We start from the raw sequence: 18,162 nt of genomic DNA on the forward strand, positions 1-18,162 counted from the left end.
TTTTTTTATGTTTTTTTGGTTCTACTGAATATCATAACACAATGCTATTGGATAATAATATGACGATGGTTTCCCGCAATGCGAGAAGCGAGGTGTGTAGAGAGGCTGGAATAGTGTAGATTAAATTTTGCAGACTTTCCGAAGAGGTTCTTCTTTTTCAAAACGTAATAAAATTTCGTGAAACGAAAAACGTAATGAAAACAAGATAAAAAATAAAACTACTATTCAAGTGTCGGAAAAAAATCTTTTGGCTTTTTAGGGTGCGTTTTTTTTTTTTTTTTTTTTTTTTTGTTGTTTTATTTATTTACCTTTGTTGTTACCGTTTCGAATTTTTGCCCAAAGTCTTTCAGGGGTAGGGGTGAAAAAGTAGAAATATCGATTGAAGAAAGGACAAGAATATCGAATTTTCATAGATACGAAAATCTGTGGAATAAAATTTTATCACAAATACGTAAAAAAAAGTCTCGCAAGTGTAGAAAATGAAATAAATATATAAAAAGTCGAAGTACAGAACAGGAAAATATAATAAAGATTCAATATTATCGCGAGAAATTTCGACGATTCTAAAATTCCCGATTCCATTTCCATCATTTTACCTCCCCATACTTTGACTTTGAAACTCTTTCAACCCCTTAAACGAAGTTTTCCGTTTCTTTAAAAATTCGACGCCTTAAAGATCCCACAATTTCTCGATCTTTCCACACTTTTCCCCGCAGAAAAAATCTCTAAATCTCGTTGACGTGCTGATGGATGTTGTAGGCGCGTCCACCCCTACGTGACTCCCTCGGGACAACGGCCAGCCCTCCCAGCGGTACTTCCGGTTGCTTTACGGCCTCGGGCTCGACGACGGAAGCCAGACTTCCGGGGTGCGGTGGCTGCGGCTCCGTGTAGACGTAGGTCGTCTCAACGTCCGGCACTTGGCCCAGCCTCGGCGACTCCTTCTGGATGTTGTCCTGGGCGCTAAGGATCTGCTTGAAACGCTCCTCGCTCTTCATCGCCTCCCTTTGAACGTCGCCTTGCAGCTTTCGCGCCCCCCGCGACGAACCCGCAGCCTCTTCGATCGACGGTTTCGTCTGGTTCAGGCTCGGGTTTAAGTTCAGGCCCAGCCACTGCGAGAACAACGCGATTCCCTGCTCGGCGCTCGCTGAAACCGCTGCGATCAGCTCGTCGGGGTTCAGGTTGTAGTCCTCGTCGTCGCCCGATCCACCTTCCTCGACTTCCGGGGCCTCGGAGGTCTCCGGAACTTCCGTAGACATCAGTGCCTCTCTGAAGAATCGGTCGAATCGGTCGATTAGATTTTTTTTATTTTTATTTTGTTTCAAATTTGAAAGGATAATTGATAAAATACTGCAAGCGATGTGGTTCGATGTGTTTTTTTTTCTTCTTCTTAAACTGCCACTTTCGGGTCTTCGTTTAGTTTTTAATAAAAATTTTTGGTGAATCGAAAGTTTGAAAATGTGATTTTTATATTACTACTTTGCAATTAAAAATTATTTCATTTCTTAACTTTTTTATGTTATAAAATAAACTTGAGTGAATACAGAATGAAATATATATTCAAGTCAAAATATTGAATTGGGGTCTTCGACGACCCCAAGGTCCTAGAAATGTTATAATGGATAAAGATGCCAGATAAATGCTAAACAATAGTTTTTTTTTATTTTGGGAAAGATTCGTTTTGGAATATACACACTTTCTTGAAGTGATTTCTTACTTTCAAATAAATACAAACCGGGAAAGAGAAAATGAAAAGTGGAAGCGTCTTCGGCGAAGTATCAAAGAAAAGAAGAAAACATTTCACGAGCAAAAAGAATGAACACAGAATGTCAAGTAAATTTCACCAAGAAATTGTTTGTTTAATTTTCTAAAAAACATCGTTTAGTTCGTTGTAACAAAATGCTAGTTTTTTCATTATCGTTACGCTTTTTTTTTATGCAAACACCTCGTATTTTGCAAAAAAAAAAAAAAACTGTAAGCCGTGGAAGGAAAATGAAAGTGATTTTTGGATTCTGCGTTCTCGAAACAAAAAAATATTCACCAAAAACATCACATCCAGCTAAAATAGAAATGTTTTTTTTTCCCAAAAGTGTGCAATAAAAGAATAGAAATCTCCGACTGGTTACCGTTTCGGCAAAACGAACGTGTGCAGTCGTCATTGGCTCGCACCCACGTGTTGCGGCTATGGTGAAAGCCGCGAATATATGATATATATATATATATATATATCACCTGGGTATTCATAAATATTTTATACCTTCCGCGGTTTACTTACGCCGCTGTCGTGTCGAGCTGTCGAATGTTGTCCTGGTTGAAATTGAAGCAACCGATTTGGTAAACCGCCTGCGTCGTGCTCAGGAGCTCTGGTTCCACGGCCAAACATCCGTCGTAACCGGAAGCCGCCTCTTTCACCGTCGTAAATGTCGCGCAGAGTTGGGCCAAATCCGAGAGAAGGTTCATGCAAGTCCGTTTGTTCGCCGCCTCGGCTGTTGACATTTTTTATTCCTCGAATTTCACTCGCCATTGATCATTGCAAAATTAGGAATTCAAGAAGGTTTCTGACTGTCCAAAAATCGATTTTCTTTCTTCATTTTATCGCGAGATATAGCCGTATGTAAAAATTATTGTTATTATTATTATTATTATTATTATTATTATGAAAATATTTTTGTTTTTTCTATAGGTGCAGGGAAAAAATTTTCACCCACTACGCTGTAGAAAATGTTCTGGTGTAGACTTATATGGAACACGATTTGCTTTCAATTAAAAACTATCTCATCCTAAATGTACGGATTGACCCCAAAAAATGTTTTATATAAGTCCATGCCAGCTAATTTTTACACGACATTGTTTACGTTTTTCTTTTTTTTTCTGAAATGTACGTCCGATTGCAAATTATATCACACAACAAAAAAAATTTCAGTTTCGTGCATCGGCTGAGGTAATTATTTTTTCTATTCGTCAAGCATCGAAACAATGGAAAAAAAACATAGATATATGTATATACACCACCCTTTAAAATTTGCTTTTGTAGTCAAAATTTCACCACTGCAAATTTACAGAGATTTTGTGTCTGGGATTTGTGTACAAGGTTGTGATAGTAAATAGATAAAAATTACTATTTTTGGAAAAAGTTTGATTTTCCAGGCAGGATAATGCTGTTTAAAAAAATTGAGGAAAATCTATGATTTCAATTTATATTCAGCCAATAAAAAACCGAAACAATATTATTATCGAATGAAAGTGATTTAAATTATACGAAACTGAATTTCCTTTAATCGTTATTTACAATATAAACGTTACAAAAAACAGGTAACTTTTCTTAAAATTTGAAATACCATTACGGTTTCTACAAAAGCAAACTTCATCTGATAAAACCGTTTCTCCTCTCATCCAGTCACGTGGAAGAAATCAAAATTCGACTTCTCCAACCCAGACTGAAAATTCGCGTCGACCGGTGCTAATTACCAATGCGAATCGTCGCGTTGTGCATCGCGTTCTCCCCGAAGCTCATGTTCAGGGTGACATTTTCCTCCTTCTGTTTAATGTTGAGGCAGACAGGACCTCCCAGGTCAATGGCCGCGGTCAGATTAAGGTCGACGCAGCAGAGGCAGCCGGAAGCTTGACAGAGACACTTGGACGGCGGCGGCGGCGTCGTCGATCGAGCTTCGGTTTCAGCCAGGCCCCAGGAAAGCAAAGTATCTGCGGTTTCGAGTCTAGGTTTAGTTATCAGTGGCTCATCTGGCTGTGCGGTCACTGAACCCATTTTGCGGTCTTTTGGCGTTCAAAATTTACCGTAACATTCGCGGATCGGAAATTCTCGCCGCGCGGTAAGATGAGAAATTTCTTTTTTACGGCATGGGCATTGAAAAGTCCACTTTTTGTGCCAGTTTTCATTCCGTAAAGTGACGCTTTATACGGCAGCGAACAAAGTTGCGGAATAAAGTCTTTATTCCGCAGTTTTGATGCGCAGTTCGAAGTGCGCTTCCCAAACTGCCGAATAAAGTAGCTTCGTCGAACAGATCGCGACATAACCTCACTCTTCGTTTTGCTTTTCAATGCCCATACCGTAAAAAATATTGTATCTGGCTTGCCCGTAAACCATTTTTTGGCTGGGATAATTTCAGTACTCACTTTCGGCTCGCTTCCGGCTCGCCTTCAGCTCGTCCTGAAATCACTATCCTTGCCAAAAAAACAAGTGGTTTACGGGCATGCCACATAAATAGCTATTTAAAAACTACCCATTTCCTTCTTTCCCTTTGGCATGACGTATTTTTTTATTTTCACACGGAGAAACTCGAGACGCTGCTAAGTACTTGCTGGTATCAAAGACCGGGAAGTGTGCCAGGTATCGTCCGTGATTTCTAACGAGTTACTTTCTTGCCGAGACGCGGAGAACATCTTCATTACCTCAAGAAATCACTTAGCGATCGGTTGATTAGCGATTATGATTCAACGCTGTCAACGATCCTTTCGTTTTTTTTTTTTTTTTTTTATGAATTTACGTTAAGATGCAAGGGATAGTGAAGAAATCGTGACGAGAATTCAACCTTGCCAAAAAATCGGTTCGACAAAGTCCCGATTTTTTAAATTATTTTCACGATCAATCGAATTTACCCGCTGAATAAACAAATTTCAGATTTATTCTGCATTTGTGGTAGATGTTCCGATCGCCTGGCACTCGATGATCGTCAGTGTTAATCGGTTTAGTACAGATTTTTGTTTCTCAATATTTGAAATCTCACCAAGTATTCCTGCCGAAGACACGGTTACCATCACTGAGCATACGACGAAAAACTTCACCGCAAGATTCATGTTAATTTCTTGTATTTTACCGGAATTCCTTAATTGTCAGTTTAAGATTTATTTACTTATTTTCGATTATCTTTTCACGGAAATACCGATCGACCTGATACCTCGAGTTTGAAAGGACCCGATAAAAGAACTCGAAGAGAAGCAAAACGAACTTCAAACAACTTATAAAACAAAGAAAAATAAATCGTAGCCGTGCAAAGCACCGATCGAAATGGAAAACTGCATCGATTAAGGTAAGAGAATGGAGAGAAAAAAGGGAAAGAAAAAACAAACAAACAAACAAACAAACGAACAATCGAAAACGGTAACTCTCGCGAGCAATGATAATACGTCTAGGAAAAAATCGGCGAAAACGTCGCGGAAAATTTGTAAAAGGCAGACGCCTCGGAGATCCTGCCCGCCAAGGAACAGGCTTAAATCTGCGGAGACAGCGAGCACGCGACTCTCATACGCGCCGAGTAAATCGTGGGTTGAAAAGATGGCGCGTCATTGGTCGGAGATCGGCGGGGAGACAGCGCCATTGGGCGAGAATGCAGGCGGCAAGGAACCTCATCTGGGTTACCCGGTGACCCGGATCCTGCCCTTGGCTCCGCAACGCCTCATGTCCTTCTTGCTCACGTCCGTCGTTCCGGCGCAGGAAAGATCACGGAAGCTTTCAGGGAGCAACCGATTTATCTGAAAAGAAGGATCGAGCGTCGAAGCACGGCGTCAAGAAAGGTGGATATTTTAGCGGGTAAATGGTCGGCCAAAACGCGGTCAGCTCGTACCGATTTTTTCCCGTCAATATCCAGGCTCTGTATTTAAATATTTCCCACCGATTCCCTACCGATTTTCCCTCCTTTTCTATCACCGCACGTTGTCCGGGTCTTCGGAATGAAAGCGCGACTTAAGACCTTGCGAGTCTGACGACGAGCTTCGGGTAGCGGAATCGCGGCCGATTTTTGTCAACCAATTCGTTGACGTAGGTGGCGGTAAACGAACGTTGCGAATTTCTAAACGTTCCACTGTGCCTTTCTGCCTCCCAGGCGACCTTTAGAAACAGACACACGCCTCGTCATTTGTCACCGATCTCTTTCCGCCCCCAACAGATTTTTGCCGATCTCCTTCGCGCGATCTTTCGCAAAACCGAGTCTCGAGTTACAGACGAAGCGCGAGCGCCCAAATAGGTCGCAAAAATTGCTCTCCATTGTTAACACTTACGAGAAGGATTAGCCGATCCTCTATCGATTCGAGAACGCAGTTAGATAATAAAGACGAATAACGCCGTGAGGCCGGAATATCGGCGCTTCGTGTCCCTTCGGTGTTATATAAAAACCAGTTTGAGAGATGGCCCACATATCTTCTCCAACGGCGCGTATGCTCCGAGAGTTTCGTCGATCGGTTCAAGATCCTCGGCTTATCCGATCGTCGCGGGAGACGAGCGACGGACAAATTATTCACCTCTGCAGGTCTTTGTTACCAGCTTCGTCGGGCCGAGCAACGAAAAATTATTATCCAAGGCAAACCACTATGCGCCGAGGCACAACTTTCTTTGACCCACTAACCGGAGAAAGGCCTTTTTATCCACCAAAATACCTGCCTTCCGTATTTGATGTACAGTCCAACGTCCCTGCATGCACTCGCGTGCTCGACCAAACGGCCTGCTTCTCTGTTTTGACAGATTTATTTATATTCCGTTTCTCGATGCCTTCAATGACGTCATCGCCTCAAGGGGCCCGGAGAAACTCAGACCCGTATCACCGCGGGACCAAAATTACCGATCCCGGAAATACGCCCTTCAAAAATACTGCATTTTTTTGGTGGGGGGGAGGGGGGATCCATTTTAGACTTTCTCTGCAGTTTGGGGAACCAGAATCTAATTTATAGACATTCTCGTAAATAAAAGCTAAGAATATTCCAGAGATGTCCCGTTTAAATATGAATTTTGGGTGAAATCGTCTTTAGGGATTTAGAAAGAAACAAAAAAAAAAAAAAATCAACGATTTTCCCCGAAACTCTCTGGTATCTATAAAAGTTTTACCTTTCTCGGTCGATGATTGTATCTAAAATTTGACAGTTTTTTACTTATACTTCTAGAGAAGCAATCCAATGTTTGAGAAATCATTTTACGCGGGAGTCGGAGAAGAAACGGAATTATTGTGATTATAGTGGAATAAAATGCCGAGTTCTATACAGTGCCGTATAAATTACAATAGAAAAAAGAAAAAAAAAATGAGATTTTTGAAAAATTCATCAAGTGCGAATAAATTATGCGTATGCACGAATGGATTGATAAGAGTGATTCGAGGTGTGCAAAATGCGTCGTCACGTAGTGATTACGTGTGTAAGGACAAAAGTCCGGATCGGCGCGTCTTAAACGTGCGATTAAAAGTCTACGGCTTGAACGTCGTAAAGGAAGACGAATGGAAGCAAGCCGTCCTACCTTCCGCAGTGCGGAAGTGGGGGCAAACCGGATGACCGACTTAAAGAAGACACTGGGGGGAGTTAAGCGGAATCTTCAGTTGGACATTGGCCTCCGTAAGATTAAGAGTTGAAAAATACACCACCGAACGAGTTGCTCACTCACTCATACAGGACATCGAGGAGTAGGGTTGATCTTATCTCTCCTGCACGGGCGCGGTGGTACAAACGAAAGGAATTTTTACATTCGACACGTTTTTCTTTCTACACACACGCGCGACTTTTTTTTTCACATCACACGAGAGAGGTAAGTGAAATTTGCTCAACTTAACGCACTCCTTCGCCCGTGCACGTTACGCTTTTTCCCCTGGCCCACCTTCGGGCCCAAAATTTCACACATCGTTTCAGAATTTCACGCGTAAACTGTGCTTTTTTTGTGTCTTCGTGGCGCCGACGATCCTGGATCCTTTTTCATTAATCCGAATTTGAAATCGCGTTTAAAATCAGCGTCGAATCGTTGCTGGTTCTCACATCCATCGACGTCTGCGGAACGGTAATAGACTTAGGCAGTAGATATGCGTGGAGGATCGTTGGTTCGTGACATTAATGCCGAGGCGTGTAGCCCAGTTATCCAAGTCTGGTATCACGTGCAGTCCTTATATCTAATCGTTTCGTTTACGGTACATCGTTGACACAAGTTCACGTTTCATCAAAGTGGTTCCGCGCAGAAGTACCTACATGGTAGCACATTTTTCCCGACGTCTAACAAAGTCGTCTTTGACCGTGACCGTGGCGCGCTTTGGATATGTAGGCCATTCGGTCACGCCCGAAGGACCGTGGTCACGACGGTATAAGGATATTTTTACGGTGGGACAATGTGCGTGGACTGATGGTCGTCGACGTATGAATCGTTGGACGTTTGACGCGAAAGTATGCGGTTACAATTGATGCACTATAGAAGGCATCCATGACGATGGGTTGAATCGCTAAGTCAGAACTAATTCCTAATGCCCTTTCATCCTTGATCGGTTACAGAACATTCCTCTGATACTCTTCACCGTCACCATGCGATTATCCACGGTGTTTGAGCTCCTGCTGATATTTCTACTGGTAGCTTTCGCGGCCTACGCAAGAGTCATAGGTGGGTAAAAAAATGGAGTGCTAATGTCACTGGGGAGCCAGATTATGCGCACTTGATCAGTGGCATTTATGCTGGACTGTCGTATTGACGGTTAAATTTATTTATCTTGTTCTTCATGGCTGCAAACAGATCGGGACGAGGTGACGAGTCTGCACAGAGTGATCAGAGCGACGAAACAGAGCAACGTTGGAGTCTCGACGATATCGTTGAAGCAGGCCACAGACAATGTGAACAAGTACTGCACCTGCAATGACGACATTTGCAACTGTTGCCGGAACTTCGACGTCCCGTTCCTGCAGCTGAAGGGAGCAGGTAGGTCACCAGTTCGTGGGAATTAACGTGGCCTGAACTAGACGTTGATCGTTATCTAGAACACGCAGCGATATGACGCGTTGTGAACTCTTTTTTTTCATTCATTTATTCATTCAGGATGTGCTTCCGTCCAGTACTTGAAGGGTGACAACATGGCGCTGCAGCTGAGCTTTGGAGATAATATCTTGACCAGCACGGTGGTTAACGGTGAGTTGATATAATTTTTGGGATTCTTTCTAAACGATTTCCGGGATCGGATGAGTGGGGCTTTGTTTTCGTTGCTTCGACATCAAGAGGATGTTGCGATCGGGACACTCCAACTTTCTCCTCATGAATTTCTGACTCACACGCATCTCGTGTTTGGTTGCTCTGACTGACGCACGTTTGTGAAAACGAGATCTCGGAGGGATTCTTGGAATAACGATTTCTACCTCCTCTTCCAATTTCTTTGACACTTTCCTCCTGCCAATTATCGTGTTACATCCGCAAACAATTTATCACACAGTAATCGCAAGTCATTGTAGCAGGCATCCTTTCAACCATGTTACCTGCTCAAAATCTCTTTCAGGAAAAAGTCCTAAGCCTGTATGCGTGCCACTGCCGGGAGGCTTTTCCAAATTCTGCGGTAGAATCTATTCCATCCAACGCGAAGCGACGGATCACTTCAAGGCCTGTCTTGGCCTTGAATTGGAGTCCTCAAAGCAGGTGGAAGCCAGTCTGCGAGTCAGCTGCTTTAGGTGAGTGGAGGAGCAACAAGATTCGACCAAGAACTGCTCCATCAGACACTGGTAAATCATTTCTTCTACTTTTTAGGTTCGGCCCTGACGGTTTGAAGCTTCGCCCAGCGGAGCCACTTCCGGTAGTCGAGGCCGACTCAAGTTCCGATGATGACGACGACGATGACGATTTATTCGGGCTTGGATCCGACAGTGCCGATGACGATGACGACGACGATGATGACGACGATGACGACGATGATGACGATGACGACGACACGCCGACTGGCAACGCGGTTCCATCATCCTCTGCCGACGATGACGACGAAGACGATGACGACGAGGGAGATTTTCTCGGATTGGGATCCTTGTTCGACATTTTCGGAGATGACGACACCCCGAAGAAGCCCAAGGTTACGACTCCGTCTCCCTTACCAGTTTCGATTCCGCTTCTGACTAAGCCCATCAGCGAAGCTCCAGCAGTTACTGAGGTCGAGCCTATCGTTCCCGCAAATAACGTTCCCGTCGAAAGTGCTTCGATCGAACCACCCAAGCCTGTTGAGGAAGATGCCCCAGCTTTGAACGCTGCCGCAGAAGTTACCGACCAGGGTGTCCCAGCCGTCGCTGATCCGGTCGTGGAGTCAGGGACGACCGTTAACACTGTCGAGGACTTGGTACCGTTGGGATCAATGATCCAGAACAATGTTGTCCTGCCAGCTGAATCACCGGTTAAAGATGTTGTTCAGCTGCCAGAATTGGGGGCGGGTACTGGAAGTGACAAGGTCAAGGTGACTGTAAAGAAGCCGATGGTGACGTCCAGCAGCATAAACGCGATCAAAACGGATGTTAAGAAGCCGGTCGCGACGGTGGCTTCGAAGCCTGAGAAGCCCGAAGCTGTTCAAGTTGAGTCGCAGGAATCGGAGGAAGAGGAATCCGAGGATGAAGATGAAGACGAGGACGAGGACGATGTTCTCGAGCCCGATGACCTTGACGACGACGACGACGAGAAGGAGGAGAGCGTTGAGGACGAGGACGAGAAGGAGGAAGAAGATGATGAGAAGAAGCCCGAGGCAGCCGAGACCGAAAGCGACGAGGAGAGCATTATTGAGGATGACGAAGACGAGGATGAGGATGCGCTCTTAACGGCATTGTCGAGCGACGAAAAGGACGAGAAGGTCAAGAAGGACCAGGTCAAGGTCGACAAGATTTCCACTAACGAGGCCGAGGATCCCGAAGCCGATGACGCTGACTACGGATTCGGGCTGGCCGAGATGCTGGCGAGGAAACGAAACCAGAAACACGCGAGACCCGGTCGGCAAAGCAGAATCATGAGACTTTAGGAGGCCAGACGGATCAAGTTGGAATCGGAATGCGAATTATTCGGACGGTCCAAGAGCTTAGCCATATTTAGCGTTTAGCTCAGCGTAGTGTTAGCTTTAAATTATTATCCCAATTAACTAATCCCTGATATATTTATAATGTACATTTATAACAACTATTTATTGATGATCACTGACTGTATATTCATGTGCTATTTATTGTCTGTCCGTACGAGCGTAAGATTGTTAAAATAAACGGTACCTACTGATGAAACCAAATCATAATCGAGGTCTCGCACGCGGGTAGCGGTAAACTACAAACTTTCTGCGAGGTTGACACCATCGGTGAAGAGCTCTTTTAAAAGGAGGTGCCGAGTGCGTACGTGAGGTTATTGAAAGCCGATAATTGACGACTTTCCGTGGAGACAGACGTGAGAGGCCTGTTTAATGATATTACCGGTCGTAAAAATTCATCGTTTGACATACTCAGAGCCGGTTAGACCGCTAAGACGCGGTGCAACCTGGTCATTTGCAGACAGTTGCTTGGTGGGTAAGGTTGTGCCCTCGGATTCGGAAGCTTATTCGCAAACCCCGAGTGCAAAATCAAGTGTGAGACGTGATGGCAGCCATCAGAGCGATCGTCGTTCTCCTCGCCATCGGCGTCTGTGAATCAGCGACAATTAGCACCAATCAGTTGAAAGGTAACGATGTAATCACAACCCCGGAGCTTTTCTATCCACCAAGTGCAACGTGGCCTGCAGCTCAAGTGGCATCTGGGGAGTAGAAAGTCGATGGCCTTGACCTTGGTCCCCGGGGTTCAGGGCCCTGCTAAGATTGCACCATGAATTCTCTCCGCTTCCAGTGTTCGAGAACTTGTACAAGAGCGTCTACTACAACCCGGAGACCAAGCAACCGCTCAAGTGTGAGGTCGAGGATGCCAGTCGGCTTCCAGACACCAGAATCGGTTTCCGGGGAATGCCATGTGCCTGCGACGGGTATTCGTGCGGCTGCTGTGCTGGTATCAACATCACGAGATTAGGATTGGACCAGAAGGCTTGCACCAACTTGACCTATGACCCTCGTGAATTTGCGATCAAGATGCAGGTCACAATGAACGACATGACCATCTACACGAACCAGCTCTCGGGTGAGTCACTATTACAATTTACACTTATGGAATTCTCACCCCGGACGAAACTCTCTTTACCCTACCGACGACTTGACCTTGAGTTCCCCTTGTTTTCAGCCAGGAACCCACCCCCGGCTTGCTTCTCGCTTCCGTACATCCCCGAGCAGTTGCTTCAGATGTGTGCTCGATTTCACGACATTCACATGCCTGATTCCGGCAGTCTTCAGGCCTGCATGGACTTCGAGACGAGGGTCGTGCAATCCCCGATCATGGTTCTCCACTTCGATTGCATGCGGATCAACAATCAAGGTATCACTTGGATAAAACCTGATGAAATCGAAGACTCGGTAATAGACGTTGAAACGTCAGGAATTCCTGGATCGGAAGTCTACGACGAAGTGAACTTCGAGACCGCCGATTCACATGGGGTCACCGTTCTCACCACGACGACGCTCAGTCCAGAGGATGAGCAGGAAATAGGCCAGCTGAAACTGTGAATTACGTAAAATTGTATAATTCTGTGCCTAATGATCCACCGATCTGAAGTGTAATCGCTGTTTATGTGTAATCTTATTTATTTGTAATCTGTGCATAGGTATGTACGATAGCAGAAAAAACAAAAAAAAAAAAAAAATCAATTTGCTGACGAAATTTTCTCGCGGGAAGACGATATTTTATTGGAAATACCAAAGTTAGTGAAATAATTGTTTTGAAATTGATACAAAAATTTATATTGCATTAAATATACTTATAAATACGATATCTCGATTTCAATTTAGTCAATTTTAATGAAACGATACTTTTTCCATGGTGTTATCAAGTATATTGCAATTCAACTGCATTGCTTCGTACGGTTCACTAAATCATTTGTGGTGTAACATCATTGAATCAACCTGTCAATTCCCAATTGCACATTGCTTGGTCATTGTTTGACGATGGGGCTTAATTCATGTAGCACAAATTACAATCAAACGATAATTCAGTTACAACAATTAAACAACCATTATCCAATCTTTACGAAATGATTTCACTGTGCAGCTCTGACTTTGCAATCGCAACAGAATCTACGAGATTGTAGTGCCAAACCTTTTCTTAGACGTGACTAAAACATTTTATTTTCCGCGTTATTCTATAAAATCAACTAAACTTTTCGGTTGTGTGTAAATAATCTTCGGACGGATGTACATACAATAATCATGAAATTTCGTTGCCAGGACAACATTTTGATCATTATGACCAAATTTTTTTCCGACGACACAAGGACGCGTCCATCAGTCGTTAAAACCTTACGTTTTCTCACGTCCCTCTTATCCAATTATACGCTATACATAGTATGCACGACCTATTGCTCTTAAGAACCCATACAACGTATCTACGGCACGCAATCCTTTTCCAAAACCACCTCGTTAATCCCCGCATAAGTTTGATGCACCGACAAAAAAGCAGATGAAAGCGTTTGAAACTGGGCCTAAATTTCTCCTTGATTGGGGTCATCCCCTCACGTGGAACTCGTTTTCCATTCGGAGCCGGGAGGTTTGAAGGAGTCACGCCATGACATAAGCCGTAGGAACTACAGTCCTTCGAGAGGCGAGGTCCAAGTCGATCGCGAGGCGCGTTCCGTTCTCCACGTTCTCCACGTTCTCCACGTGCCAGAATAACTTCGTCGATAAACAAACATAAACGGTTTATAAAAATGCGTGGCATTGGCCTCATCGTCGGTATCGTGACGTTGGTCCTGCTGCAGGACGAGAAGATCCTCGCGGAGGAATCCGAGGCTACCAATCGGCTGGTCAACCAGTCAAATCGGACTTTGCTGAAGCAGACCGCGGTAGCAGTTCCGGTCGAAACGTCGACCGCTGCTCAGGCCCAAGTCACGGCCACAAGACAGGGGCCTTGCCACTGTGAAAATGGCGTTTGCGGGTGCTGCTCGAGGATACTTTTGAGCACTTTTCGCCAGAAGGCCTGCGTCAACGTCACTTACGACCCGGACGACTTCCGGTTCACCGCCAACGTCCTGATGAACGACAGGGTCCTCTACACCAGAAGCGTTTCCGGTAATTGAAGCATGACTTTGGTCGGTTGAGAAACATGAGTTGTCAATCCAACTGACTCAAGGTTGACTGATAAAAATTGAATCAAGTAATCAGAGGCTGCAGATGAAAAAGGCTCCTTTTCATGATCCGTAAATCGACTTCACGTCAACGAAACGCTCACGAATTTCCCGTTAGATTGTCAATTTCTATAGTCAAAATGTCTACAAGTTGTCATCACTTTGCCATATTTCTGCCATTTTTCATTTCCTCACATTACACCGGTTTTAATAAGTCAAACGATAGTCTGTATACTTATAATAAAGTGTGCTACCAGAGTTACCAACTGCGAGGAATCATTCGTCGGTACCATGTTTCGTACCGGGAAGACTCACTTTCGTTTGGCACCTGAAACTGTTTATTCAGTGGTAACGGTAAAATACGAGAGTGGTCAAGAATTTTTATAACGTGTATACCTAGTATAAGTACAAACTATCGGTGCAATCGCTGTATTTTCGCAGGCAAAAATCCGCGCCCATTCTGCGTTCCGGTTCCTCGGATTCCGGTGGTCAGAGCCTGCGTCAGGTTCTACAATATATACTTCCAGGGTCGAAACGTCCACGCCTGCGTAAACATGGAGGGAAAATTCCAGGACACGACTCTCTTCAAGGTCCGTATAACACTTGACTGATCTCTTGTTTATATTTTTTCGCACCTCGTCCGGACGCGGCAATCAACTGGGTCACGCAATATAACTGCACTTCACACTCAATAGACGCTGCACCAACGATTAACGTAACGTGTTTCAATTACAGCTTCTGCTTCGTCCGAAATATCACGTGCGAGTGATGGGTGGTTCATTTTTCAACTTTCTCTTTTATTTTTTTTTCTTCGTTTTTTTCGCTTTAAGTCGCCACTCGAAAAATTTGTGACAAATATTGGAGGAATAAAGAAAAAAAAAAAAACATCACTGAAAACGAAACAGGGACATGAAGGTGATGCAGTGATATTCCTCTGATGGTAACAACAGCTATTTATGTGGCATGCCCGTAAACCGCCTGTTTTTTGGGCAAGGATAAAGATTTCAGGACGAGCTGAAGGCGAGCCGAAAGCGAGTACTGTAATTATCCGAGCCAAAAAACGGTTTACGGGCATGCCACATACGATATTTCTTACGGTATGGGCATTGAAAGCAAAACGAAGAGTGAGGTTATGTCGTGATCTGTTCGACAAGGCTACTTTATTCGGCACTTTGGGATGCGCAATTCGAACTGCGCATCAAAACTGCGGAATAAAGACTTTATTCCGCAAATTTGTTCGCCGCCGTATAAAGCGTCACTTTACGGAACGAAAACTGCCACAAAAAGTGGACTTTTCAATGCCCGTGCCGTAAAAAAACAGTTATATCCAAATTTCTCCGAGACGATTAATCTTTCGGATAAAAGACGAGAAGAATTATTAAACGTAGCTTGCTATTGATTGTTGAACAATCAATCGGACCATGAAACGAAAAAAATTAAAAAATAAGTAAATTAAAAATAAACTAATATTCAGATTTTACGACAACTCTTTTTTTCAGTAATTGTCAGAAATTTTTCCCCTAAGCTTGGCGTAGTATAGATAATACCGCCGTTTTATCGCCGGCGATTAGTTTAAACATCGTATTTTACCACGCGGCTTATCGTCTCTTATGACCCGAGTAAAGCGCGCGACGAGCGTTACCTCAAAGACTGAAAGTTTTTTAGACATTATTCACTTGTTCGTTTTTATCACGAATATAATTACAGGTTGGTCTTGATTGCCTGAGGCTTGGATCAAACGGCGTTGCCGTTGTAAAACCTGAAGACGGCGGAGGATTGGGCGTCGAATTCTTACCTGAAGACGACGACGACGACGACGACGACGACGAGGACAATGACGAGTACGAGGGAAACGACGCCGGAGATGACGACGACGACGACGATGACGACGATGACGAGGATTTGTTCGACTACTGAAATCGGAAGAACAGTTCACAAATTCATTCTCAATAATCGCGTCATACGATAATCCACATTATTTATAACATTTATTGTATATTTATTACGTAGACTATAGTGTATAAAAAGTTCATGTATCTCCATATTTATTTTTGTAATAAACAATGATAATAATAATGAAAATGATAAGATCGTTAAACCGGTCGTAACCTGTAGTACAAGTCATTGTTACTGCAGCGATCCTCACTGGCTCCCAAATCAGAGATACTCGATCTCGAAGGCGAGTTCCGATATGAATTCCCTGATTATCAGCTGGCGCCAGACCTTCTGGATCAGACTCTTCATCTTGGTCCAGGTTGGCCCCAGTTGGGTGATGAGGGCGTCCTGGTCGAGGTTCTTCAGCCGGTAGAAGATCATGCTTTTCACTGCTTGCGAATAACCGCCGGTTCGTTACTGAAGATAACCAGTCGACAACGAATGCTCTTTGCGAGTGTTGCGACGACGAACGATTTTGACCTGCGATTGCAAAGTGCGCACGATTTTTATCCAGCCGTGTCAAATGTGAAGATAATTCTTATCGGTGAAATTTGGCAAACTGTACAATTATTTCGCGATGTGCAAATTTAGAACGAAAACGCAGCAAGCACTTCACGTTGCATGGACGACGATGCTGCTGCGGCGATATTCTCTGCTGTGACATCGACCGCTTGCGTGTCACCTTTATTCAGAGTTTGAAAAAAATCTACACACAATATCCCATCACGAACGTTATCTGGTATCGGCACTTGACTTATTTAGATAAACTATACTAATCTCAGTGCCTTTATCTTTCCTGGTCGATCTACGCTCTGTGCTTGCACCCAACTATCAATACACGGTCCGGTATCGCCGCTGCAAAACATTTTACCCTTTTGCCTAAAACGATCAGGATGAACCTCCATGTGCTTATTCCAATACCTGATGTTACGTGTGCTGTGGATTGACGGTTTGTCGATTCCCCAGAGGATTCGTTCCCACCGTGTTATTGGGGTGATTTTGTTCGATAGGTCCAAAGATCAGTGTTATTAAAGTAATATTCCAGGTAATCATTCTAAATTCGGAAATAGACTCGGAAATACCAGAATATCATAGTTAAAATTTCGGAATAAGACATGACCGCGTTATTTCGTTTCAGTGGACAACGAATGTGATTTTCGTTTTTAGGAGAAATTTTTGATTCAGTGTAATTTCAAGGGAGGGTTCCCACGACTTGTAGAAGTGCTGCAATTGATTCTTTAATACACTATTCCGACGTGATTTTGCGAGAGGAATCGATTGATCGCAGTCCCGATACGCTGCGAGCAACACCTGTAAAGTTACAGCCGAAAAACTGCAGATTTTCATCGTCATTTCTCTGCTGCTGGTCCTACGCTATTTTTCCTGTGTTTTCTGAGTTCCTGGGCGTCGAATTAGTCTAAAAAGCGTCCTACGGATCGATTCCCAGACAAAAGATTTTTCGGCCAAAAAAAATCCAAGGCTAACCCCTTTGCATTTTTCGCGAAAATTTCGATGACTTTGAAAAGTGCTGCAATTAATTCTTTAGGACACTATTCCTACGTGATTTTGCGAGAGGAATCGATTGATCGCAGTCCCGATACGCTGCGAGCAACACCTGTAAAGTTACAGCCGAAAAACTGCAGATTTTCATCGTCATTTCTGTGCTGCTGGTCCTACGCTATTTTTCATGTGTTTTCTGAGTTCCTGGGCGTCGAATTAGTCTAAAAAGCGTCCTACAGATCGATTCCCAGACAAAAGATTTTTCGGCCAAAAAAAATCCAAGGCTAACCCCTTTGCATTTTTGGCGAAAATTTCGACGACTTTGAAAAGTGCTGCAATTAATTCTTTAGGGTACTATTCCGACGTGATTTTGCGAGAGGAATCGATGAATCGCAGTCCCGATACGCTGCGAGCAACACCTGCAAAGTTACAGCCGAAAAACTGCAGATTTTCATCGTCATTTCTCCGCTGCTGGTCCTAGGCTATTTTTCATGTGTTTTCTGAGTTCCTGGGCGTCGAATTAGTCTAAAAAGCGTCATACGGATCGATTCCCAGACAAAAGATTTTTCGGCCAAAAAAAATCCAAGGCTAACCCCTTTGCATTTTTGGCGAAAATTTCGACGACTTTGAAAAGTGCTGCAATTAATTCTTTAGGACACTATTCCGACGTGATTTTGCGAGAGGAATCGATTGATCGCAGTCCCGATACGCTGCGAGCAACACCTGTAAAGTTACAGCCGAAAAACTACAGATTTTCATCGTCATGTCTCTGCTGCTGGTCCTACGCT

General features: G+C 43.9%; 4 protein-coding genes across 4 annotated transcripts; 3 read left to right on the top strand and 1 right to left on the bottom strand.

Annotated features, from left to right (window-relative positions):
• Positions 1-710: 710 nt before the first annotated feature.
• LOC124414853 lies at positions 711-5,559 on the bottom strand. Its single transcript, XM_046895949.1, has 4 exons — positions 4,743-5,559; positions 3,466-3,699; positions 2,273-2,483; positions 711-1,266 (listed from the first exon to the last, which is right to left on the bottom strand). The coding sequence occupies exons 1-4, from the start codon at positions 4,810-4,812 to the stop codon at positions 726-728; spliced, it is 1,056 nt and encodes a 351-aa protein (XP_046751905.1). The 5' UTR covers positions 4,813-5,559; the 3' UTR covers positions 711-725.
• Positions 5,560-7,297: 1,738 nt separating this feature from the next.
• Positions 7,298-10,979, top strand: LOC124414704 (ankyrin repeat and KH domain-containing protein mask-like). Its single transcript, XM_046895729.1, has 6 exons — positions 7,298-7,519; positions 8,248-8,353; positions 8,483-8,665; positions 8,783-8,872; positions 9,234-9,402; positions 9,479-10,979. The coding sequence occupies exons 2-6, from the start codon at positions 8,278-8,280 to the stop codon at positions 10,719-10,721; spliced, it is 1,761 nt and encodes a 586-aa protein (XP_046751685.1). The 5' UTR covers positions 7,298-7,519; positions 8,248-8,277; the 3' UTR covers positions 10,722-10,979.
• A 132-nt stretch (positions 10,980-11,111) lies between these two features.
• LOC124414705 lies at positions 11,112-12,392 on the top strand. The gene is made up of 3 exons (XM_046895730.1): positions 11,112-11,401; positions 11,563-11,847; positions 11,947-12,392. The coding sequence occupies exons 1-3, from the start codon at positions 11,320-11,322 to the stop codon at positions 12,324-12,326; spliced, it is 747 nt and encodes a 248-aa protein (XP_046751686.1). The 5' UTR covers positions 11,112-11,319; the 3' UTR covers positions 12,327-12,392.
• Positions 12,393-13,462: 1,070 nt separating this feature from the next.
• On the top strand, positions 13,463-15,915 carry LOC124414706. The gene is made up of 3 exons (XM_046895732.1): positions 13,463-13,883; positions 14,381-14,529; positions 15,647-15,915. The coding sequence occupies exons 1-3, from the start codon at positions 13,523-13,525 to the stop codon at positions 15,854-15,856; spliced, it is 720 nt and encodes a 239-aa protein (XP_046751688.1). The 5' UTR covers positions 13,463-13,522; the 3' UTR covers positions 15,857-15,915.
• The last annotated feature ends 2,247 nt before the right edge of the window (positions 15,916-18,162 follow it).

This window comes from Diprion similis, chromosome 14, assembly GCF_021155765.1.
Source record: "Diprion similis isolate iyDipSimi1 chromosome 14, iyDipSimi1.1, whole genome shotgun sequence".
NCBI lineage: Eukaryota > Metazoa > Arthropoda > Insecta > Hymenoptera > Diprionidae > Diprion > Diprion similis.

Excerpts from the sequence above, each read along its gene's own strand:
- LOC124414853 (XM_046895949.1), bottom strand. The coding sequence starts at position 4,812 with ATGAATCTTGCGGTGAAGTTTTTCGTCGTATGCTCAGTGATGGTAACC. Across the intron at positions 3,700-4,742 it reads GTCTTCGGCAGGAATACTTG|ATACTTTGCTTTCCTGGGGC; the intron begins GTGAGATTTCAA and ends TCGAAACCGCAG. Across the intron at positions 2,484-3,465 it reads CAACGCGACGATTCGCATTG|CCGAGGCGGCGAACAAACGG; the intron begins GTAATTAGCACC and ends AAATGTCAACAG.
- LOC124414704 (XM_046895729.1), top strand. The coding sequence starts at position 8,278 with ATGCGATTATCCACGGTGTTTGAGCTCCTGCTGATATTTCTACTGGTA. Across the intron at positions 8,354-8,482 it reads GGCCTACGCAAGAGTCATAG|ATCGGGACGAGGTGACGAGT; the intron begins GTGGGTAAAAAA and ends GGCTGCAAACAG. Across the intron at positions 8,873-9,233 it reads GACCAGCACGGTGGTTAACG|GAAAAAGTCCTAAGCCTGTA; the intron begins GTGAGTTGATAT and ends AATCTCTTTCAG.
- LOC124414705 (XM_046895730.1), top strand. The coding sequence starts at position 11,320 with ATGGCAGCCATCAGAGCGATCGTCGTTCTCCTCGCCATCGGCGTCTGT. Across the intron at positions 11,402-11,562 it reads TAGCACCAATCAGTTGAAAG|TGTTCGAGAACTTGTACAAG; the intron begins GTAACGATGTAA and ends CTCCGCTTCCAG. Across the intron at positions 11,848-11,946 it reads CTACACGAACCAGCTCTCGG|CCAGGAACCCACCCCCGGCT; the intron begins GTGAGTCACTAT and ends CCTTGTTTTCAG.
- LOC124414706 (XM_046895732.1), top strand. The coding sequence starts at position 13,523 with ATGCGTGGCATTGGCCTCATCGTCGGTATCGTGACGTTGGTCCTGCTG. Across the intron at positions 13,884-14,380 it reads CTACACCAGAAGCGTTTCCG|GCAAAAATCCGCGCCCATTC; the intron begins GTAATTGAAGCA and ends GTATTTTCGCAG. Across the intron at positions 14,530-15,646 it reads AGGACACGACTCTCTTCAAG|GTTGGTCTTGATTGCCTGAG; the intron begins GTCCGTATAACA and ends ATATAATTACAG.